At 41.9% G+C, this 25,582-nt stretch overlaps 1 protein-coding gene across 1 annotated transcript; it reads right to left on the reverse strand.

The window, feature by feature from the left end:
- Positions 1–656: 656 nt before the first annotated feature.
- Positions 657–14,829, reverse strand: vwa1 (von Willebrand factor A domain containing 1). Its single transcript, XM_071372043.1, has 6 exons — positions 14,397–14,829; positions 9,607–10,164; positions 8,348–8,680; positions 7,851–8,126; positions 7,313–7,594; positions 657–2,620 (listed from the first exon to the last, which is right to left on the reverse strand). The coding sequence occupies exons 1-6, from the start codon at positions 14,479–14,481 to the stop codon at positions 2,592–2,594; spliced, it is 1,563 nt and encodes a 520-aa protein (XP_071228144.1). The 5' UTR covers positions 14,482–14,829; the 3' UTR covers positions 657–2,591.
- Positions 14,830–25,582: the final 10,753 nt, after the last annotated feature.

Consider the following 25,582-nt stretch of genomic DNA (forward strand, 5'->3'; position numbering starts at 1 on the left):
TCCGACACATTTGTGCGGCTGGCTTCCGGGTTGGAGGCGCGCTGTGTTAAGAAGCAGTGCGGCTAGGTTGGGTTGTGCTTCGGAGGACGCATGACTTTCGACCTTCGTCTCTCCCGAGCCCGTACGGGAGTTGTAGCGATGAGACAAGATAGTAATTACTAGCGATTGGATACCATACCAAAAAAAAATTGGGGAGAAAAGGGGATAAAATAAAAAAAAAAAAAGAAAAAGTATTCACTCCCTTTGTTTAGGCAAGCGTAAATTAGTTCAGGAGTAAATTTAGGCTTAACAAGTCACATAATAAGTTGCATGGACTGAATAATAGTGTTTAACATTATTTTTGAATAATGTACCCCCCCCCCCCACCCCCTGTACCCCACACATACAAAAAATCCCTCAGTTGAGCAGTGAATTTCAAACACCGATCCAACACAAAGACCAGAGAGGTTTTCCAACGCCTCACAAAGAAGGGCACCTATTGGTAGATGGGTAAAACAAAAGCAGATATTGAATATCCCTTTGAGCATGGTGAAGTTATTAATTACACTTTGGATGCTGGATTAATACACCCAGTCACTACAAAGATATCATAGCTGCTGGAAGTAAGGGTGCTGCATCACCCCCTGATAAATAAATACATTTGAAAAAATCACACAAATGATTAACTAGGCCTTTATTGATCCTGTCTGAGCAAACAAAAATACTCCTCGGCACCCCCCCCCCGTTCCTCAACCCGCACCCCTAACCCAAAACATCTTCCCGCGGGCATGCATGCGTCCTTCCTAACTCAGTTGCCGGAGAGGAAGGAAGCTGCTCAGGGATTTCACCATGAGGCCAAAGGTGACTTTGAAACAGTTACAGAGTTTAATGGCTGTGATTGCAGAAAACTTAGGATGGATCAACAACATTGTAGTTACACCACAATACTAACCTAAATGATGGAGTGAAAAGAAAGAAGCCTGTACAGAATAAAAAAGATTCCAAAACATGCATCCTGTTTGCAATAAGGCACTAAAGTAAAACTATTTTTTTTAAATTTGCCAAAGAAATTAACTTTATGTCCTGAAAACAAAACGTTGTGTTTGGGACAAATCCAACACATCACTGAATACCAATCTTCATATTTTCAAGCATGGTGTCATCAGCAAGGACTAGGGAGTTTTTTAGGATAAAAAGCTCCGGAACAGAGCTACGCACAGGAAAAATCCTAATGGAAAACCTGGTTCAGTCTGCTTTCCAACAGACACTGGGAGACAAATTCAACTTTCACAGGACAAAAACCTAAAACACAAGGCCAAAATATACACTGGAGTTGCTTACCAAGATCACATTGAATGTTACTGTGTGGCCTAGCTCCAGTTTTGACTTAAATCGGCTTGAAAATCTATGGCAAGACTTGCAAATTGAAGAATAATGTGCAAATATTGTACAATCCAGGTATGCAAAGTTCTTAGAGATTTACCCAGAAAGACTCACAGTTGTAATTGCTGCCAAAGGTGCTTCTAACATGTACTGACTCAGGGGGTTGAATATTTATCTAATCAAGATATATTACTCTATTTCTTACAAATGTTAGAATTTTTCTTCCACTATGACATAACAGATTATTTTGTGTAGATTGTTGACAAAAAAAAGACAATTAAATCCATTTTAATCCCACTTTGTAACACAACAAAATGTGGAAAAAGTCAAGGGGTATGAATACTTATGATACCCACTGTATGCCCCCTGGTTCAATGGCCAACCTGTATGACTGAATACAGCATCATCCAATGTAACAGTTTGCCAATACATCCATGTATAAGTGTTGGTGATGATGAGTCAAAACAATCCTGGAAAATATCAGTGTGACCATTCTTTATCAAAAACACATCTGCAACATCTCACTAGTAGAACATCTGTCCGTAGTTTTATCAGTGTAGCCACATAGAGAATCTGTTTGGGATTTGTAATTAGTTCAAAGGAGTTCCTCTCTGTTATTAAGGGTTCTGTGTTCACTTGCCCTTCAATTAAAGTCTAAGCTGAGTTTGCGCACACATGTATTCAATGTTACAAAATATTAGGGGTGGGTGCCTTGGGAAACATTGAAAGTATATTGCATAGTTGCTCTCTGTGCGCTCGAAAAATGTGTTACTGTACGTTAATCTTTTTGATTAAAACTACATCTTGTATGATACCGCAAACCAGAATTAGCTTGATCTAGACTGCTATGCTTGGCCAACCTCTATCTTAAGATCATATCAAAAACAAACAGTCAAACAAACAAATGTTTTAAGTGTGATTACAGGTTTTAGGCAATATGTGAAAATCAAGATGTCTGCATTGCAGAAGATTGCAACCCACAGTTCAGTTAGGGTGCTGACTAATAGAGCAACAGTTTTATAGTACAGTAAGCCTATATGTATTGTATCAGTATCTATTAAACACAAGTGCTTTGTAAGCCAAAGGCCTCGTGTATTGTGGATGATGTCCAGAGAGGATAGAATGAACTGAGAGAGGGATGCAAGTTCAGATGTATTGTTCTTCTATCTGTTCTTCTCCTTCCTCCCTCCATCCTTGCCATAGTACAGTGCCTGTTAAACTCAGCAATGTTATGATCTGTGGCCCCAAGCCGATGCATCTGAAAGGCAGAAGGAAACAGACGCACATTAAAACCTCACACCAGACCTTCCCAGTAGCAACCCAAGAGGCATACCATGTCAAACTGTAATGAACACTGTTAGTTAGTTGCCATAGAAACCCCAGTAGCCATAACCACAACTACTTTTTGGTGTGGTTACTTTGGGGTCAGACAGAATCTAGTGGCAGAGTGCTAATTACGGAGGGCCCAGTTGGGGTCTTAGACCCCCAGAATGAGACATGAACTAGATGCAACAATGTCAAACTTGGAGGGGGGGTCTCTAAATAATACTTATTTAACCATTCTCCTATTTGTTTCAAATGCAATTTGTACTGCTACAGTGGTAAATATTAAAATGAAAGCTTATTCCAAATTAAACACACACCCCTACCTCTGTGTCATGGTTTAAAAAAGAAATTCCCATGTGGCTGCATTTGTTATCCCGGGACAGTCCCGTATCTCAGCCCCTTTTCAGGTGTCCCAACTTTTCTTTCTACAAAAAAGGTCCTTTCTTCAGCAAGACGCCGAATGTAATTAGACTTTTTGGTGTTTTGTAACACGTCTCTTTTTGTATTTTTGTTTTGTTTAGGGGGCAGATCAGCTTTAATATTGCAGATATATTGTAGCTTCCATCAATATAATTGTCTGCATCATTTCCAATCCCCCATATATTTTTTGTAAATATATATATACTGTGGCTTCGGAAAGTATTCAGACCCCTTGACTTTTTCCACATTTTGTTACGTTACAGCCTTATTCTAAAATGGATTACATCGTTTCCCCCCCCCCATCAATCAACACACAATCTCGCCTTAATTACAAAGCAAAAACAGGCTTTTAGAAATGTTTGCAATTTTATAAATAATTCAAAAACGGAAATATCACATTTACATAAGTATTCAGACCCTTTACTCAGTACTTTGTTGAAGCACCTTTGGCAGCGACTACAGCCTCCAGTCTTCTTCGGTATCACGCCACAAGCTTGGCACACCTGTATTTGGGGAGTTTCTCTCATTTTTTCTGCAGATCCTCTCAAGCTCTGTAAGGTTGGATGGGGAGTGTTGATGCACAGCTATTTTCAGGTTTCTCCAGAGATGTTAGATCGGGTTCAAGTTCGGGCTCTGGCTGGGCCACTCAAGGACATTCAGAGACTTGTCGCGAAGCCACTCCTGCGTTGTCTTGGCTGTGTGCTTAGGGTCGTTGTCCTGTTGGAAGGTGAACCTTCGCCCCAGTCTGAGGTCCTGAGTGCTCTGGAGCAGGTTTTCATGAAGGATCTCTCTGTACTTTGCTCCGTTTATCTTTGCCTCGATCCTGACTAGTCTCACAGTCCCTGCCGCTGAAAAACATCCCCACAGCATGATGATGATGTTGCCATCACCATGCTTCACGTTGGGGTGGTGCCAGGTCTCCTCCAGACGTGACGCTTGGCATTCAAGCCAAAGAGTTCAATCTTGATTTCATCGGACCAGAGAATCTTCTTTCTCATGGCCTGAGAGTCCTTTAGTTGCCTTTTGGCAAACTCCAAGTGGGCTGTCATGTGCCTTTTACTGAGGAGTGGCTTCCGTCTGGCCACTACCATAAAGGCCTGATTGGTGGAGTGCTGCAGAGATGGTTGTCCTTCTGGAAGGTTCTCCCATCTGCACAGAGGAACTCTACAGCTCTCTCAGAGTGACCCTCGGGTCCTTGGTCACCTCCCTGACCAAAGCCCTTCTCCCCCGAATGCTCAGTTTGGCCTGGCAGCCAGCTCTAGGAAGAGTCTTGGTGGTTCCAAACTTCTTCCATTCTGTGCCTTGACACAATCCTGTCTCGGAGCTCTACGGACAATTCCTTTGATCTCATGGCTTGGTTTTTGCTGTGACATACACTGTCAACTGTGGGACCTTTTTATAGACAGTTGTGTGCCTTTAAAAATCATGTCCAATCAATTGAATTTACCACAGGAGGTCTCCAATCAAGTTGTAGAAACATCAAGGATGATCAATGGAAACAGGATGCACCTGAGCTCAACTTCGAATCTCATAGCAAAGGGTTTGAATACTTACATAAATAAGGTTTTTATTTAATCAATATCAGAATAAGGCTGTAACGTAACAACATTTGGAAAAATTAAAGGGATCTGAATACTTTCCGAAGGCACTGTATATATACAGTACCAGTCAAAAGTTTGGACACACCTACTCATTCAAGGGTTTTTATTTATTTTTACTATTTTCTACATTGTAGAATAATAGTGAAGAAATCAAAACTATAAAATAACACATGGAATCATGTAGTAACCCAAAAAGTGTTAAACAAATCAAAATATATTTAATATTTCAGATTCTTCAAAGAAGCCACCCTTTGCCTTGATGACAGCTTTGCACATTATTGACATTCTCTCAACCAGCTTCACCTGGAATACTTTTCCAACTATCTTGAAGGAGTTCCCACATATGCTAAGCACTTGTCGGCTGCTTTTCCTTCACTCTGCGGTCCAACTCATCCCAAACCATCTCAATTGGGTTGAGGTTGGGTGATTGTGGAGGCCAGGTCATCTGATGCAGCACTTCATCACTCTCCTTCTTGGTCAAATAGCCCTTACACAGCCTGGAGGTGTGTTGGGTCATTGTCCTGATGAAAAACAAATGATAGTCCCACTAAGTGCAAACCAGATGGGATGGCGTGCCGCTTCAGAATGCTGTGGTAGCCATGCTGGTTAAGTGTGCCTTGAATTGTAAATAAATCACTGACAGTGTCACCAACAAAGCACCCCCACACCATCACCTCCTCCATGCTTCACGGTTGGAACTACACATGTGGAGATCATCCGTTCACCTACTCTGCGCTCGCAAAGACACGGCGGTTGGAACCAAAAATCTCACATATCTTCTTCTCATTGGTGTCCTTTAGTAGTGGTTTCTTTGCAACAATTTGACCATGAAGGCCTGATTCACAAAGTCTCCTCTGAACAGTTGATGTTGAGATGTGTCTGTTACTTGAAAAATAAAGAAAAGTTCTGATCGCTTCTATTCTCATAGTTTCTACAGATTGTAAATTAACAAAACATTTTTGCTAAAAGTATTATTACATTATTGATCGATTGACTATGACTTTTCAAATCACCCAGTAGTGCTATCTGCAAAGTTAGCTCCAGGTAAATGTTGCAATTCTTCGGCCATTCCTGGACCTGCGATCAAAAACAAGCTACATATGGACAGTACCAAAACAAATGATGTATTGATTGTCTCTTCGCATAGAAATCTGCAGAGCTGGGATGGTTGTATCCCCATATATAACATTCTATTGGTTGCAAGAATTTTGTATAATTTAAATTGAAAAAGTTTTGAAACCGGTGTCATTTTGCGTATCAGTTCATAAAATGTGCCATGGAATCGGTACATCGAAAATCACTTCAACTATTTTGCAATCTATATGACACAGCTGTCAATTGTTTGGTCCTTAAATAAAAGTGGTATACTTTTTTATTTATCACAATTTTCTTTAACCAATGTTGGTCTTTAACGCAGGGCTGACCAAACAAGTTCCAAACTTTTTCCCCATTCCACTTGCCTCTTCCGTTTTTGCGTTAATGCTGCAATTAGTTGATTGTAATTTTGTGTAGAGCAGACAATTCCATATATTTTTGTTAGCTGCATGTGTGACATAACTCCACCAGTCATATTTATGATATCATTTACAAAGATTATACCTCTTTTTTTTTGTTTTTAATGTTGTTTTTTTATCAATGAGTTAGTATATTTGCGTTTAATCACAATAGTTGGTGGATTAAACTGAAATTGCAACCAACTTTCTAACAGATGTCTCTTTCCATTCATCAAATGGCGGAGTGCACAGTGCACTGTTTGGTTGCTGAATTTATTTTAGAGGACTGGACGAACATATGCCTGTACCATACTTTTTGAATTAATTTGTTTGACAATAAGATGAAAACATCATGACTGGTAAAGTTCATGCCAAATTAAAAGGTCATCAAAATGTATTTTGACAGTTAAATTACATGTCTTTACTATTAGGCTCATACATTTCTTTATAGAAACATCCTGTCTAGCAGGAACTATTTTGGAGTTGTTAAAACAATTCTCAGGAGTCCTGGCGACATGCTACCAGTGAATCAATGTTGTAATATGGGCAATAAAAAGACTACCTCTACCTCTATATATTTTGGTTAGGTCAGGGTGTGACTAGGGTGGGTACTCTAGTTTTTGTATGTCTAGGGTTTTTGTATGTCTAGGGGTTTTTGTATGGCTATGTTGGCCTGATATGGTTCCCAATCAGAGACAGCTGTTTATCGTTGTCTCTGATTGGGGATCATATTTAGGTAGCCATTTTCCTCATTTGTGTTGTGGGATCTTGTCTATGTATAGTTGCCTTAGTGCACATCAGTAGCGTTTTGTTAGGTGAGTTTCAGTTTATAAAAATTATGTGGAACTCTACTCACGCTGTGCCTTGGTCTCATCATTATGACAACCTTTTCATATTCAAAATGTAATTCAAATCTCATCCTTATCCAAACAAAGAGTTGGCTTGGATGCATTCAAAAGCACCAATTCTAGGATCCAATTGAACATGCCTTTAAAATATCCATGTTTGCTCCAATTGACCAACTCAACACAACTGAAATTAACTGACCCCAACCAACAGTGCTGAAGGGTTCATATCCTCATTCAAAATGGCGGCAGCCCATTCTCTCACCTGAATAAAGCTGGGCCGTGCAGCAGAGGCCCTTCCCGCGTGTCGTCCGGTATACAGGCGACACACACACTGTGGTGGCGGGGGGCAGGTGTGTCAGACGTGTGGACAGTAAGTTGGGGGGCAGGTAGAAGGAGGAGCGCTGGGCTGTGGTAGAGCCGTGGCCGTCCTGTCCCTCCCAGGTGAGCCAGTAGCCCCTGAGGCCGTCCATGCTGGCTTTCCAGTCCACCTGCACAGAGTCACTGCCCACCGTGGTCAGCCGCAGGTCTGCAAGATCCGGCCTCACTGAGAAGGGAGGGAGGGGATTCATTTTCCAAAGTACACTTTAGCAATATTTACATTGTTACGTGATGCCAATAAAGCGATTGAAATTAAATTGAGAGAGAAAAAGGCCTACGTGCTGCATCTATACAGTGGTATGTGAAGGGTAATAGTACATTTAGCATTTTCCCATTTTATTGCTTCAGTTTAAAAACTTTGAGGCTAATCCCATACCGCATCTGTGCCTAAGAACATATCCATAATGCTATATGCTCCTTACCCTCCTCAGTGCACACTTTGACAGACATGGCCCTCTCCTGGCCATAGGAGTGACGGGCGCTCACGGTGACCAGGTACTGGGTGTCTGGCTGGAGGTTGGTCAGCATGGTGGAGTTCTGCCCCCGGCCCACAGTAGTCATGTGAAGCTTCCCCCCCGGGAGCGCTGAGTACTCCACCTGGAAGCTCTGGACAGAGTCTGGCTGCAGAGGACCCCAGCTCACCCTCACACTGTTGGCCTCTGAATCAGACACCGTCACCACGGCTGGGCTCAACACCTCTGAGGAGACGATAAGTTATATGTAATAATATAATATTAAAATATATATAATCTGGTGATTTACCAGGTGCTTTTGTCGAAAGTGACTAAAGAATATTCGGTATACAGTGTGCCCATGCTGGACACCCCAAAGACACCACATCCCAACCAACTGAGCCAACATTGTTACAATTAACAATGTAAATGTTGTAAATGTCAAATGTAAACATGCCACCTCTTACCTGGCTTAGTGGTGAAGGTGACGGAGAGGGGGTTGAGCACCTGCAGGTTGGACTCAGGAGTCAGTGTGGCTGTGTAGGTGGTGTCTGGCTTTAGTCCCGTCAGCCTGGCCGTGCTAGAGTCCCCTGGCCGGGTGAGTCTCTGGTACTGGCCACCGCTGGTACTGGGGCTGGTACCAGGCCCCCCTGCTCCTCCTCCAACCACTCCCCCACTGGGAGCCGGTCCAAACCGGATGTCATAATAGCCGGTCAAACCGGCCAAAACCGGTCGCCACTGCAGCACAGCGCTGTCTGTGGACACATCTCGCACCTGGAGCCGTTCAGCCCAGAGGATCTCTGTTAGAGGAGAGACAGAACGAGACCGAAGGACTGAAACACTGGTGAAATATAAAACTCCACTTTAAATTGAAGGACATGCTCATTGTAATGGCTGAAATTTAATGAATGGAACGGTATATTGGGACGATGGCGGTATACCGTTCCATTCATTCCATTCCAGCTATTACTTGAGCCATCCTCCCTTCACCAGCCTCCTCTTGCCTAAACACCTTTACGACCATATTATCACAGTGTGCGGATTCCTTTCTCTCACTGGTGAGCATTCATCCTTGGATAACCAGAACAAGATGGCAAAAAAGAGAGGGAGGAAAAGGATGAAAGAGAGAAGCTCAGACAGACACACAGACTGTGGGTTCCCCAATGCATTCACATTGCATGCCATAAAACCCCTCGAAATAGACAACCCAGTTCTGAAGATACTTCTGTAACAAATAGCAAACCCAAGAAAGGTTTCAGTGTCAGAGGATAGGAACTTCAGGCACTCGCTAGAGGGACCATGGATTTCTCCTTCTGTGTCGTAAAGAACCTGTATTTACACTATGCGTCTGCCCATCACTACAGTATGCATCCTGTCTTAGAGCTACATATGTTTACTGGAAGTGATTGTGTCCAAATGACTGCTACTCTATCTGACCAGAGAAATACCCTCTATATATCTCTGGCACCATAGAGGGGCACGGTAGGATCATTTCTTTATTAATAGCCCCCCCTCTCTCATTACAGTCTAACATACACTGTCACTGCATTCCCTCTATGTCTCACAGTCTCTAGGAGTGGGTATGTGATAAAGGAGTAGAATGGAGACATGCATTTGTACAGCAGCAACGTCTAGAGTAGAGCTCAAAAGAACCTGTCAGGTCCATGTCAATTGCTGTCAATTGAGGAATCAAATTGGACACACACAGAATGCCACACACACTCACCAATAATGGCATCCCTCAGGTCCTTGGTGATGATACTCATATCGTCGATGTCCACAAAGTACAGGTGTGACTCCACAGGTGGGGTGACCACCTGCCGCAGCACCTGGTAGTTCCCGTGGCCCGTGGAGATCACCAGAACGGCCACGCCCTCCTCTCTCAGCTCCTCCATTGGTCCAATCACATCACCCGGCTTCACCCCGTCCGTCAGCCACACTAGAACCCTGGGTAGCTCTGTCCTGGCCCCCCCGGCCCCTCCAGGCTTCAGCACCCAGTCCTTGGCCATCCTGAGGGCCTCCTCTGTATTGGTGTCGCCCCTCAGAGCCTTGGTGTTCCCCAGTGCCTCCTGGAGGCCAGATTGGGTATTGTGGGCGTCAAAGCCAAACTCGAGGCGGGGTTGGGTGCCCACCTGCAGTAGCCCCACCCTCACCTGGTCCTCGCCCAATGAGAAGGGGAGGAGGAGCTCGGACAGGAAGCCCAGCATGCGGGAGTACTCATAGGATGAGACGCTGCCCGAGGAGTCCAATAGGAAGAGAATGTCGCCCTCACAGCAGTTCAACACTGAGAGGAGAGAAAAGGAAAGGAGAGCGTTACAGGTGGTGGACAAACATCCACTAGATTTTTACAGAGATAGGGTATATAGAATATAGATTCATATCTATAGGCTATAGAATATAATGCTAATATTATGTGAAAATTAATAAGTCACAGCATACTGTTGAGAATTATATACTCCCAGAGTTAAGCAATATTTACACCACTGTGGGTCTTCACGATGGGGAACTTTCTATAAGCATAGTACTTATAATAGATGTGTGAGATACACTACAATTAGTGTATGTGGGAAACAGGGAAACAATGTGGTATAGTTATTCGTTTACCTACAAACTTACCGTAGAGAAGCAAACTAATTATTAATGATAGCCAGCCAAACATTTACTGGGATAAGTACAATCCCAGAACTCACTGAGACTGTGTGGAGCATCTGTGGGAAAACCCACTGCTATTTTCAACTTTCTCTCTCTTTTCTCACTCTCTCTCTGATTCCTTCTCCCTCCCTTAACTTTTTCCAGTGGTCCTCCTTCTGTTCAGTATGTGAGTGTGCACACACTCATACACACACTCACTCACTCACACACACACACACACAAAGAATCTCCCCCTCACCATCCACCTCCTTGGAACAACACTGTCCCACAGTCATTAAAACCTTTATAGAAAATGCCATAAGTCTGAAAGCGGGAGAAACTGAAACAAAATGAAAAGAGAAAAAAAATGTGTGGAGAGGTGTGAACTGTCCGAAGAAAGGAAATGAGTGGAAAACAAGTAATTACAGCGATAAGACCAGATCAAAACAAACAGGCCAACCTAAAATAAGGGATGAAAAAGTGAGATAGATCAGAGGAGGGGTGGCCAGATGAGGGATGGATGAAAATACTGTCATAACATTTAGACTAGGCAACATTTTACAAATGTTCCATATTTCATAACAGTAGCACGGAGCAGTGCTTCTCATTAAAGTGAGAGAGTGAGTAAGAAGGGGTGAGGGGGAGAACTGTAGGAACTCCTTATATTGGTGGTATAAGGAGGAGGGTAGGTTGGAGGTGGGAATAGAGAGAGAGAAATGTTAAGGGGGAGGTGTGTATTGGCAGTTCCATTTGTGAGAAGAAGAGGAATGTGCGGTAGTAGACGTATACCCATATACAGAGAGAGAGAGCGAGAGAGAGAGAGCGAGAGAGAGAGATGTGCCATGTTAATTTTCCAGCTTCAATTTGACACTCGATGTGTGGTCGCTGTACTGATAAGAGTGTAGTGTTGAAAGACGAGTGTACACTCAAGCATGCACACACACACGCACGCACATCTGGACTTTGTACTCCAGCTCCCTAAGAGGGAGGGGCTGCAGTTACACTGCACATATGGCCTCTAATGTTAAGCCCCAGTAAACTGTAGTTCTGTCTGTGTCTCTCTGGTCTCTATGTTTACTGTAAACCAACTGTTTGGGTCTGAACTGTCTTGTACATTAGTATTAGCTTTATTGCGGTGTTAGGTTTACAGTACACCCTGAACAAGCTTGACTAATACTGTATATTAGTGGTTACACACTGAATGTAAATTATGAAACCACAGAGCCTTCATGGGCATGGGAGTAACTGACAATAACTCTTTAGACCTGCTTCACACATGCATGCACACACACACACACACACACACACACACACACACACACACACACACACACACACACGTATGCATGCATGCATGTGCGCGCACACATACACACAGCTCAGATGTGTTAGAAAAGGCCTCCTCCACAGCTCTTCTTGGTTCTAAAACATTATGTGGTTATATCACCATCAGTAGGCTATAAGTAGGATCAAAATACATCATCACAGGGGATCAAACCTGGATCATCTGTGATTCTCTGCCGGTCTTTAGTATTAAAAGCATTTCTATTAGTGGAGGCTCCTCAGAGGAGGAAGGGGAGGACCATCCTCCTCAGTGAATTTCATAAAAATAAAAAATGGTAAAACATTGAAAAAGTTATCCTTTTTAGATAAAACTATACTAAATATATTCACATTACCAAATAATTGATTAAAACACAGTAGCCTCAACAGCACTCTGTAGGGCAGCACCATGGTGTAGCCGGAGAACAGCTAGCTTCCATTCTCCTCTTGGTACATTAACTTCAATATAAAACCTTGAAGGCTCTTGGTTCTCACCCCCTTCCATAAACTTACACAGTAATTATGACACCGGAGGACATCCTCCAACCTATCAGAGCTCTTACAGCATGAACTGACATGTTGTCCACCCAATCAAAGGATCAGAGAATTAATCTAGTACTGAAAGCATAAGCTACAGCTAGCTAGCACTGTAGTGCATAAAATATGGTGAGTAGTTGACTCAAAGAGAAAGATAATAGTTTAACAGTTTTCAACAAATTAATTTCTTCAAAAATTAAGGAGAAGCGAGAGAGAGAAACCAATTTTTTTTCATTTTCAGTTTAACTTACTTAGCTAGCAAATGCAGCTGGCTAGTTTAGTTACTCAAACACCTCAAACAGTGGGATGCTATGTTAGCTAGCTGGCTATGACTATCCAACACAACACTGAAAGTCTTCCAAGTCAAGGTAAGCTTTTCGTTTTATTAATGTATTGTCACCGGGGCCTGCCGGTCTAACTGCTTACTAACTATACACTGTAGCATTACTGCATGATTGTAGCGGGTTTACTAACACATTAGTTCTATTAGCTATGTTGACTAGGACGTTACTTTAGCTAATATGGAGACAATGATGTAGGCTGTGTGTTGCGGTTATGACATGGTTTGGCTTGGAAAGTTTTTTTCACCTGGTCACATACAGCTGATGTATTGTTCATTGAAGTCCACAAACAAAGGGAGGAGGAGAGTGCATAGAGGCTAGAATGAATACAATGTGGCTACTATGAAAGTGATCAGGGGTGTATTCATTCTGCCGATTCTGTTGAAAAACTTTTCTTAAACGGATGCAAATGAAACGGAGATAAAAAATACCTGAATTTGTCTAAAAGAAACTCTCATTTGCAACTGTTGGACTAATGATTACGCCCTAGATAAACACTCTTGCCTGTATCTAGCTTAAGGCAGTATTGAATGTGTCACTGTCTGGCCATGCGTCACTGTCTGTTTTTCTCTCAACCTGTGTGCACCTACGTTGTAAACTTTTATTCATAGGCTAGGTTGTAGCAACCTCATGATGGATATAGGGAACATTGGAGTATCATGTAGTAGCCTAAACCTATCGATGTTACATTGAACTGGGTTGAATTGAATATGAATGACAGTCTTCCAACATGCAACATCCTCCCTCATCATAAACGGCACTGACCGCCACTGATTTCTATGTTTGAGTGAGACGCATAGAAAGTAATTAAGCTATGTTAGTCAAAGCCTGTCTATTCTCTATAAATGGAAGTCTGTGTGAGAAGTCTGTACACTATACACTGAGTCATAAAGACAGACCACTGACAGATGGAACTGACTCACCAGCAAGTTTAGTTTTCACCATTACAGTATATGTTATGAGCTCTAACTACCACATGCATGGTTGTAACAAGCATTCAGTAATTAGTAATGGTGTTATAATCAATCATTTGTTTTAATTTACATCGCATGGAATAATAAGCACATCAATTTCACATAGTGTTAAAGTCAGGAACAGATAAACATACACTGAGTATACCAAACATTAGAAATGCCTTCCTTATATTTGCCCTTAGAACAGCCTCAATTCATCAGGGCATGGACCCTACAAGGTTTCAACAGCATTCTACAGGGATGATGACCCATGTTGACTTCAATGCTTCCTACAGTTGTCAAGTTAGCTGGATGTCCTTCGGGTGGTGGACCATTCTTGATACACACTGGAAACTGTTGAGCGTGAAAAACAAAACGGCACTTAAATATTTTGTCTTTCCCACTCACCATCTGAATGGCACACATGTCTCAAAGGCTTAAAAATCCTTCTTTAACCTGTCTCCTCCCCTTCATCTACACTGACTGAAGTGGATTTAACAAGTGACATGAATGAGGGATCATAGCTTTCACCTGGATTCACCTGGTCAGTCTATGTCATGGAAAGAGCAGGTGTTCTTAATGCTTTGTATACTCAGTGTAGAAATTATATGACAGATGATACAAGTATTGTGCCTTTAATATAATAACACCAGTTGGAGATACTGACTTCTCCTCCCTAGTCTCTCAGTCACCCCACCACTAGACCATCGGCCACCACCTGCAATGCTCACCTTCTTCAGTTGCTGAGTTTTGACCACATGATTTCCGCAGGAACATTCCAACCAGTATGCAAGTAAACAAAATCCGACTCTCCATCTCAAGTGTTTATTGTGATCAATTTCGGTAGAAAGAATTATGATGATATCAATAGAGTTTCCTCCAAAAATGTGTTCATTTCCTGAACCGTCGCTCCAACTGAAATGGTAATGAGCCTTCCATTCAGGGTACTTAGGCTATAAATTGCGGCTTGAAACTTCATATCCCCAATTCTCACTTTCACCGAGACTTTCCCGTTTTGTTTCCGCTTTTCTGGAACATTACATTCTTGTAATATTTCCCACAGATCAAATGTTGTCTGTTAGTTGCTCGGGTAGCCTCCGTGAGTTAGTGCGCGCAAGGTAAAAAGCGCGAGCATTCTAGTCGGTTCTTCGCTCTGACTCCCCCCCTCCCCTCCAGTGTTCACTCCCTTATTTCTTAACGGTCTTTCAAGACACTTCGAATAGCAATAAGCTCAAGAGCTCTGGCCAAACGTCATTGCTCTGGAAAAGTGCCCATTTTCTCATATCTTTACATTTTATGGCAAACTAGACAATCGTGCAAAAAGCAAAGAGAGTCTTTAAAATGTAAAACAATATAAGGAAGAATTTTAACTTTCAGCTTCGAAATTAACTAATGGAGATGTATTATTATTTAGACAATTAAAACTAAGAAATGCAGTTAATTATGGAGCCTTATCTGAGGGCCACTGACTTTCAGCACTAAAATCCTTGGAATGAGAGTGCCTTTTCAAGATCATAGGTCCAGGGGTGGAATGGTTTTGTGGTATTTCGGGCAAATGCCAGATGGGCTGGTCCATTTTTAGACCCGTGGGCCTGTCTAACTAGTTTTTTTTGTGCAAAATAATAATGATCTGGTGAATAATGGGGGCCTCAAGGAATAAAATGGGCCGGTGCGGGGGGCCTCAAGGAGAAAAATTAGCTGGTGTGGGAGCCTCAAAGGGAAAATAAATGGTCCAGTGTATTAGAAATGCCAGGGATGTTTTCTGGTCCCAGTCCACCCCTGGATAGGCCTACATGTGTCTATTTCATTTGTTGGCCTTCCACTGGGAACAGACATCATCAGTTCAACGTCTACTTTTTATGTACATTTCGCTGAGTTATCAACTAACATGAATTCAACATGAAATCAACATTTCTACATGTCATTGGATTTTGGGAAAGTTGGGAAGTTGGGAAGAAAAAAATATGAAATTCTCTTACGTTGATGACTTTTTGCAAATCCAATCAATTTTCTTTGTTGATTTAACGTCATCACATCACATTGCATTTTGTTGTTGTTGAAGTGACGTGGAAACAACGTTGAATCAACCCGTTTTTGCCCAGTGGGCTATGTGCATGTTTAGTTAAATGTGAGACTATAAGAACATGTAAAGCATTTTTTATGAATATAGAATTACAGTATGCTGACAAACTGTCAGGTGACTGGCAATCTGTTTACTGACAGAGGGACACAATTATGGGGTCAAGCTCTTGGACTTCAGCATGAACTGCTCAAGTTGGCAAAATAGATTCCATGGTAAATATTATTTTTGATTGAATTGCATCAGCCTATAGTGCCTCAGGAGATTTGGAGAATGTGATATTGAGATGGTGTCTGTTTGAGAGTGAAAAGCAGCATGCTTATGAGAGAGAAAGACCGAGAGAGAGAGAGAGGTGATGAGGAGTGGGGATAGAGTAGAAGACGAAAGTGGGAATTAAGAGAAGGGACAAAGGTCTGATATCTGGAGACCTTGGTGACACATCACATGACCTAAGCTTATTTCTACTGTTCCATTGTAACAGAACACCCCATCACACACCTAGTAACTAAACACTGAGTCTATACAAACCTGTGAAAGATAGGCGCTGTTCTATGAAAGGAAATGGTCAACTACTTATCTAACAGAATAGTATGTTGTGTTTGACCTACAGTATTGAGTGGCTGTTTTGAATCGTGTTTCCCACACACTGAACTTGCCCTTACATGCAACCCCTTCTGCCCCCCTCAGTCTGGTCACTGACCCCACTATATAGTATACTGTTTATGTCTGCAAATGGGAGTCCTGCTCTTTCAACTGTCCAATAAGCAGTACATCAGTTAGAAATACCCACCTGGAATAACTTTGCAGTGGTATGTGTGTACCGTGTGTGTACCGTATGTGTGTGTGTGTGTGTGTGTGTGTGTGTGTATGTCCATGGCATGCAGGTTTTAACTGATGGATCAGGTAAGTGGCCCGGCTGTATGCAATTCACATAACATGTTGTTACCGGGGGACCAGAGGAAAGGAAATGTTTTAAAATCTCACACACGTTCATGTCAACACATTTCTATCCTCTCAATAAGCATAGGTTATGAAACCATAAGTGGTTGTCTTTGTTCACTTATTTGCACATTCCCTATAAAGAGTAGTAAGCTCCTCTGAGATTCATGTGTCTTTGTAGTACAGTTTCATTGAAAGTGATTGGGCAAAGCTGCAAAGAGTGGTTAGTTGACCATTTTTGGCAGTGGACAAGGCAATGGGAATAAGGGAGGAAGGGAAGTGAAAGAGTAAGGGAGGTGGAAGACGCAGACAGATGGATGACGAGTCCCATATGACAACCCTCACAGTGTGACAGCATGGAAACACAGAGAAACAGCATTACATGAGAGGAGAGATCTATTTTGTTGAATTCTGAACACTTGAAGTTTATACAACTGAGCACCATTTGTAATTGGGTTTTATACAGCCTCTTGTCACTTTGGCACATAGTAGCGCTCCCGCTGTTATTTACCACTAAAACTTTGGCCCCAGTGCTTCTGGCATCACAATGGAAATCCCATTTCATTAGTAAAGACAGTTCTCTCCTTCACTACTTGCCAGTTATTCCCCCTTCTTTGGTAAAATTGAGAAATGTTAGGTTTATGTAGCATGCCATGTTCTGATAGATTTGACTTGGACACCAGCCATAATTAAAAGTATAAATAAGTCAGGAAGGGGAAGTCAGAGGGGTTTCCCATCACTGGGCCGTGTTGAAGTTCTTATTTACCAAAAATGCACAGCGTCTTCCTGACATGCTCTGACTCTTCTGTTCCTGCATCACTAGATCTTCCTGCTCATTGTGTCTGGATCCTGCACATTGCTCATCATGCAAGCTTTTTTACCAGGTCTGTTTGTGAAGTCCTGATAGGAAACTGTAAAATAAAAACTGTCTGTTCTCAGGGTGATGGTGAGATACTGGTCCAAAGAGTAACAGAGGACTTCCAAGCCAAGGGCAGATTCTATGCACACTGTTACTGTTTTATGGTCACTTCTTAATAAACCGCTCAGGACAAAATGACAAAATGACTAGCCAAACACAGGATATCCATTACAAAAAAATTACATATAAAAAAGATACATATTTATTAAATTTAGAGTTGACATATAAACACCACATTTCAACATGTGAGGAGAATAGCGTCTTCACCTCATATGTGAATTGCAAGTTCACGTTTGAAAAACATTAACATGTGAAAATCCATTTACTGTTGTACATGTAAGAAACCTCCACATGTGTAAATCTCACTTTCTCATGTAGAATTGCAAGTTCACATGTGAAAAACAATCACGTGACAATCACATTTGCAGTTTCACATGTAAGAAAACTCCACATGTGAAAATTGCAAGTTAACCTTTATGGAACACCCATCCCGGATCCGGGAGCATCCTCATCAGTAAAAGCTGACTAGCATAGCCTAGCATAGCGCCACAAGTAAATAATAGCATATAAATATCATGAAATCACAAGTCCAATACAGCAAATGAAAGATAAACATCTTGTGAATCCAGCCATCATTTCCGATTTTTAAAATGTTTTACAGCGAAAACACAATATGTATTTCTATTAGCTAACCACAATAGCCAAAGACTCAACTGCATATTTTCACCATGTTTGTACCGCATAGGTAGCTATCACAAAACCGACCAAATAGAGATAATTAGTCACTAACCAAGAAACAACTTCAGATGACAGTCTTATAACATGTTATACAATAAATTTATGTTTTGTTCGAAAATGTGCATATTTGAGGTATAAATCATAGTTTTACATTGCAGCTACCATAAAAAATATCACCAAAGCAGCCAGAATAATTACAGAGAGCAACGTGAAATACCTAAATACTCATCATAAAACATTTATGAAAAATACATGGTGTACAGCAAATGAAAGATAAACATCTTGTGAATCCAGCCAATATTTCCGATTTTTGAAGTGTTTTACAGCGAAAACACAATATAGCATTATATTAGCTTACCACAATTGTTACGTTCCCCAGTTTTCTGTGTTGTGGTATGTATTTGAGTGTGTGTTTCAGGAGATAGCTTCCTGAGTTCTCCATGGCTAATTGGAGAGCTGACCACGCCCCCTCGTCAAGAAGCAGCTGACACTAATTACCTTTGCCACCTGAGGAATATAAAAGCCAGTGTTCTGTTCAGGAAAATAGATCTTTTTTGGAGGGAGAGAAATCATTAGAGAGAGAAGATTTTGGAAAGATTGGAGAGAGAGATCCTTGCTTGAGAATTAGATTATGATAAAGTGTTGGTTGTTTCTCAGAGATTTGGTATGTACTATATAAGTTGTTGCTGAGGGAGCTGATTGGTTATGTCTTATGTGTTATAGGACGCACTGTTTTGATTATTGAAATTGTTTGTTAATAATTGTTCTGTTTCATTTGTTCCCAGGGGGGAAGGAGAAGGCACTTTGGGAGTGCTTAGGCAAGAGGCCCGCGGGCATACATATACCCGTAGTATATTCATTGTCTAGGCACACTAGGTAAGACCTGGGCGGACCACCCCCTGTATTTTGGTTAGGGCACCAGGTGGTGCTAAGATAGGTAAGTAGTGGGTAGGCAGGTTAGATAGGAAAGGGGGAAGTTTTGATATTTACTTTCTTTGCTTTGGTTCCGTCCAGCCCCTTTTCCCCATATTACCGTAAGGAAATAAATCCTAGTAACGGTAAAATCTGCCTTTGTCGTCCTTACTCACGCCTACAGTCCATACCTCTTACACTTCACAGGGAGTTGAGTTGCAGCAGGGAGTTGCGTTCCCTCTTCTCAGAGGCGTGCGTAACAACAATAGCCACACACACAAACGCATTTATTCACCGCATAGATAGCATTCGCAAAAACCAGCAAAAGATATAAAATTAATCACTAACCTTGACCAACTTCATCAGATGACAGTCTTATAACATCAGGTTATACAATACACTTATGTTTTGTTCGAAAATGTGCATATTTAGAGCTGCAAACCGTGGTTATTGTGAACGCTGCGTGTAACACATCCGGTGTCAGGATAAATAAAAGCAAGGTCTGCTAACTTTCTTTAATTATGTTTAATTACCGCAAACAATGAATGGCAAATGCAATTTTCGTATATACGGGTTCGCTGTATCACCGCGCAGGGTACACAGGGAACTGGCAGGAAGTACGTAAACAGCTGTTCTTATACCGTGATGACGTAGTTCCAACGCGTCTGTTGGCCTATCACAGTAGAGGCTGGGCGCGGTTTAGACTTTGCCCCGCCTTTGCTGGCCCTCGGACTTGTCCAAGCCCCTTGGCGCTTTCCTTTGTCCACATCTGGTTGCTGGGTAGATTAGCTCCGTCTTGTGTCTCCCCTTGATTCTTCACTCAAACGATTCCTAATATGGTACTGAACAGTCTCCCAACCTCCCTGGTTGGCCTAGAGTGATGAACCCCTCCCCTCTCCAGACTGACCACAGCTTTTATGGCCTGTGTTGGTCAGTCCTTACACACCTACACACACACCCATCTGTATTGTTTGTGTGTGTGTGTAACAAAACAATATTCATCTTCAAACAATATGCTAACAGGCTATAGTGCATAAACATAAATCCTAACATTATACATTGTGAATATGTAGCATCGATTCACCAGAATGTCCGGAGCTAGTTTGGACACTCACCTAATCTGACCAAAGAACTCATCATAAACTTTACATAAAAATACTTGTTGTATGGCAAATGAAAGATACACTGGTTCTTAATGCAACCGCCGTGTTAGATTTTTAAAAATAACTTTCCCATAACATACAGCTTGCGTTATTGCAAGACAGCGCCCGCCAAAACGGCAGAGAATAGGAATAACATTTTCCACAGAAATACGAAATAACATAAATTGTTCTTACTTTTGTTGAGCTTCCATCAGAATCTTGTACAAGGAGTCCTAGGTCGAGGATAAATCGTTGTTTGGTTTTAGAATGTCCTTTTCTCCTGTCGAATTCGTGCCACAATGCTAGCCAATGTTGATGACGTTCCCAGTTTCTCTCGACGCAAAGAACGGAAAACTCAAAAAGTCCCAATAAACGTTGAATAAACTGATGAAACTCGGTTGAAAAAACCTACTTTATGATGTTTTTCTAATATGTATCAAATAAAAACAGAGCCGGAGATATTAGCCGTGTATACCGAACGCTTTTCAGAAGCCAATGTCGAGCTCCGCCTCGCGCCTTGGTAGACAAAGGAAATTCCTGACCTCCCACTTCAAAGGCTCTTGTTCGACCTCAGATCAAGCTAGACACCCCATTCCACCTTCCACTGCCTGTTGACATCTAGTGGAAGGCGTATGAAGTGCATGCATATCGATAAATATTAGGCAGGCCCTGGAACAGAGCATCGTTTTCAGATTTTTCACTTCCTGTATGGAAGTTTGCTGCAAAATGAGTTCTGTTTTACTCACAGATATAATTCAAACAGTTTTAGAAACTTGAGTGTTTTCTATCCAATAGTAATAATAATATGCATATTGTACGATCTAGAATAGAGTACGAGGCAGTTTAATTTGGGCACGATTTTTTCCAAAGTGAAAACAGCGCCCCCCTATTGACAAGAAGTTCATGTGGGGGTGAAATAGTGTTATTCTCCTCATTTGAAAAGGTGGTGTTAACATGTTGCAGTAGCAATGTCTCCTCAAATTCTGTAATGCCATTCTGTAAAAAGGTTACTTAGCCTACCTGAGTAGAATAATTGAAGTGCATTAAAATGAGTGATTTCTTATTTCTGAGCCATCTACTCCATTATTATTGTAGTCCTTCATGGTGTTGCTTTTGATATATACAGTGGGGCAAAAAAGTATTTAGTCAGCCACCAATTGTGCAAGTTCTCCCACTTAAAAAGATGAGAGGCCTGTAATTTTCATCATAGGTACACTTCAACTATGACAGACAAAATGAGAAGAAAAAAATCCAGAAAATCCCATTGTAGGATTTTTTATGTATTTATTTGCAAATTATGGTGGAAAATAAGTATTTGGTCAATAAAAAAAGTTTCTCAATACTTTGTTATATACCCTTTGTTGGCAATGACAGAGGTCAAACGTTTTCTGTAAGTCTTCACAAGGTTTTCACACACTGTTGCTGGTATTTTGGCCCATTCCTCCATGCAGATCTCCTCTAGAGCAGTGATGTTTTGGGGCTGTTGCTGGGCAACACGGACTTTCAACTCCCTCCAAAGATTTTCTATGGGGTTGAGATCTGGAGACTGGCTAGGCCACTCCAGGACCTTGAAATGCTTCTTACGAAGCCACTCCTTCGTTGCCCGGGCGGTGTGTTTGGGATCATTGTCATGCTGAAAGACCCAGCCACGTTTCATCTTCAATGCCCTTGCTGATGGAAGGAGGTTTTCACTCAAAATCTCACGATACATGGCCCCATTCATTCTTTCCTTTACACGGATCAGTCATCCTGGTCCCTTTGCAGAAAAACAGCCCCAAAGCATGATGTTTCCACCCCCATGCTTCACAGTAGCTATGGTGTTCTTTGGATGCAACTCAGCATTCTTTGTCCTCCAAACACGACGAGTTGAGTTTTTACCAAAAAGTTCTATTTTGGTTTCATCTGACCATATGACATTCTCCCAATCTTCTTCTGGATCATCCAAATGCTCTCTAGCAAACTTCAGACAGGCCTGGACATGTACTGGCTTAAGCAGGGGGACATGTCTGGCACTGCAGGATTTGAGTCCCTGGCGGCGTAGTGTGTTACTGATGGTAGGCTTTGTTACTTTGGTCCCAGCTCTCTGCAGGTCATTCACTAGGTCCCCCCCGTGTGGTTCTGGGATTTTTGCTCACCGTTCTTGTGATCATTTTGAGTTGGTTCCCCCTTTGCTGCTATAACAGCCTCCACTCTTCTGTGAAGGCTTTCCACTAGATGTTTGAACATTGCAGCTGCGATTTGAGAGCATTATTGGGGTTGGGCACTGATGTTGGGCGATTAGGCCTGGCTCGCAGTCGGTGTTCCAATTCATCCCAAAGGTGTTCAAAGGTGTTCAATGGGGTTGAGGTGTGGCTGAAATTGCCGAATACTTTTGTACATAGTGGATTCGGTTATTTCATCCACACCCGTGGCTGACAGGTGTATAAAATCAAGCACACAGCCATGCAATTACCATTGACAAACATTGGCAGTAGAATGGCCTTACTGAAGAGCTCAGTGACTTTCAACATGGCACTGTCATAAGATGCCACCTTACCACGTGTCTTACTCTTACGGAAAAAAACGAATTCACATGTGAAAAATGTACATGTGAAAGTTCCATGTGAAACTTCACACGTCTGAAAAATACATGTCTGACTCGTGGAAAAAAATATATAAATGTTTTTTAACATGTGATTTGTTCATACATGTGTGTTCATACATGTGTCCAAAAACCACATGTGATTTTGTCATGTTTTCTTTTGTAAGGGATCCCACCATGCTTTGGGAGCCAGCAGCCAAACTGCATCTAGCTCACAGGGAAACGATCATCCATCATAAGACCTCAAAAACAAATATGACAAGTTACATTAAACACAGCGTACCGTATAATGCACAGTACTTTTGACTTCGTTTTCATGGATATGTCAAACATTATGTATGTTGAATTTAGGAAGTAAAACATACTACACTCGTCTGTGCACTGTCTTTGTGTGAATGAATGACAACTGCTACATTCATCTAGCAATGATAAACATCTGTGCTATAATCTGCATTGAGTCTTTCCCAAATTCTAGGGGCCCTCTATGCAACATTTCAAGATTCCATAGTGAAATATTACAGTTTCCCATATTGCCAAGATCGACTCATGGAAGTTCTCTCTAAATATATGCCTTCTTCTCCAGAGGACTGGCCTTATTGTGACAAGGACTGTCTATATTTAGAGTTGGGGTCCAATGTGGTCATGCTGATAAATGGCTCATTTACAGAGAAACATATGGGGGTAAGTCTTTCACAATTTACACTGAAATTGATATATCTAAATAGCCAGTCTAAGAGCCATGATAACTGGCTTTGTAATCCATTTCTCTTAACAATTTGTTCAGATGTGGTTACAGTACTAATTATATTCTACAATTGAATGGATAAACAAAAAAATGAATGATTTTCATACAACACTGTTAATAACTTTGTTAATAACATTTAATAGAAAATGTACCAGCCAAATGTAATTTATTCTTGTACTGTGACTTGAACTTCCATTCAATAGCTTGTCATTTGGTAAAAATATACAGCAAGTTATTCAGTAGCCATGGACCAAGGTCAGTGTCATGAGTCATCGATGTCAGAGTTCCACAAGCCAAGCTCTTACTCCCACGTTCTGTCATAAAATCTGGTGGAAAGACTGCAAAATTAAAATGTACCACAACACAAGTGCTCACAAACCTCCAGCTCTGTGCAGAAGCGTTTTTTTCTTTGTTCACATTATAAGGATTCCACCTCTCCAGCTACAAGGCCACACTATCTCTCCCTCTTCTTCTCCACCTAGGCCCCCCTTTATCCTTCGTTCTCTCTCCTTCTCAAGCACCACTGTGATCATCTCCCTAAGCCCTTTTAATTCTTTGTTTTTCTCTGACCCTCTTCCTCCCATACTGTGTGAGATTTTCTCTCAGTGTATTTTCCAGCACGTCTTGGCCTTGGCCGAATACAACTGCATTCTTCATTCCTTCCTCCCTTCGTGATATCATGACCTTACTCTTAATACGCCACACACTCCCTTTATGTCACAGCTGCCTTGCATCCTTAGTAACACTCATGTATACACATACAGTGCCTTCAGAAAGTATTTACACCCCTCAACTTTTTCAAAATGTTGTTGTGTTACAGCCTGAATTTAAAATGGATTAAATTTAGATTTTGTGTCACTGGCCTACACACAATACCCCATAATGTGAAAGTGGATTTTCCCCCAATTTTTCTTCCAAATTAATAAAAATTGAAAAGCTGAAATGTCTTGAGTCAATAAGTATTCAACCCCTTTGTTATGGCAAGCCTCAATAATTCAGGAGTAAAAATGAGCTTAACAAGTCACAAAATAAGCAATAAAAGTGTTTAACATGATTTGTTTATGACTTCCTCATCTCTGTACCCCACACACAATTATACACTGCTCAAAAAAATAAAGGGAACACTTAAACAACACAATGTAACTCCAAGTCAATCACACTTCTGTGAAATCAAACTGTCCACTTAGGAAGCAACACTGACTGACAATAAATTTCACATGCTGTTGTGCAAATGGAATAGACAAAAGGTGGAAATTATAGGCAATTAGCAAGACACCCCCAATAAAGGAGTGGTTCTGCAGGTGGTGACCACAGACCACTTCTCAGTTCCTATGCTTCCTGGCTGATGTTTTGGTCACTTTTGAATGCTGGCGGTGCTTTCACTCTAGTGGTAGCATGAGACGGAGTCTACAACCCACACAAGTGGCTCAGGTAGTGCAGCTCATCCAGGATGGCACATCAATGCGAGCTGTGGCAAGAAGGTTTGCTGTGTCTGTCAGCGTAGTGTCCAGAGCATGGAGGCGCTACCAGGAGACAGGCCAGTACATCAGGAGACGTGGAGGAGGCCGTAGGAGGGCAACAACCCAGCAGCAGGACCGCTACCTCCGCCTTTGTGCAAGGAGGAGCACTGCCAGAGCCATGCAAAATGACCTCCAGCAGGCCACAAATGTGCATGTGTCAGTATATGGTCTCACAAGGGGTCTGAGGATCTCATCTCGGTACCTAATGGCAGTCAGGCTACCTCTGGCGAGCACATGGAGGGCTGTGCGGCCCCACAAAGAAATGCCACCCCACACCATGACTGACCCACCGCCAAACCGGTCATGCTGGAGGATGTTGCAGGCAGCAGAACGTTCTCCAC

Source organism: Salvelinus alpinus, chromosome 28 (genome assembly GCF_045679555.1).
Source record: "Salvelinus alpinus chromosome 28, SLU_Salpinus.1, whole genome shotgun sequence".
NCBI lineage: Eukaryota > Metazoa > Chordata > Actinopteri > Salmoniformes > Salmonidae > Salvelinus > Salvelinus alpinus.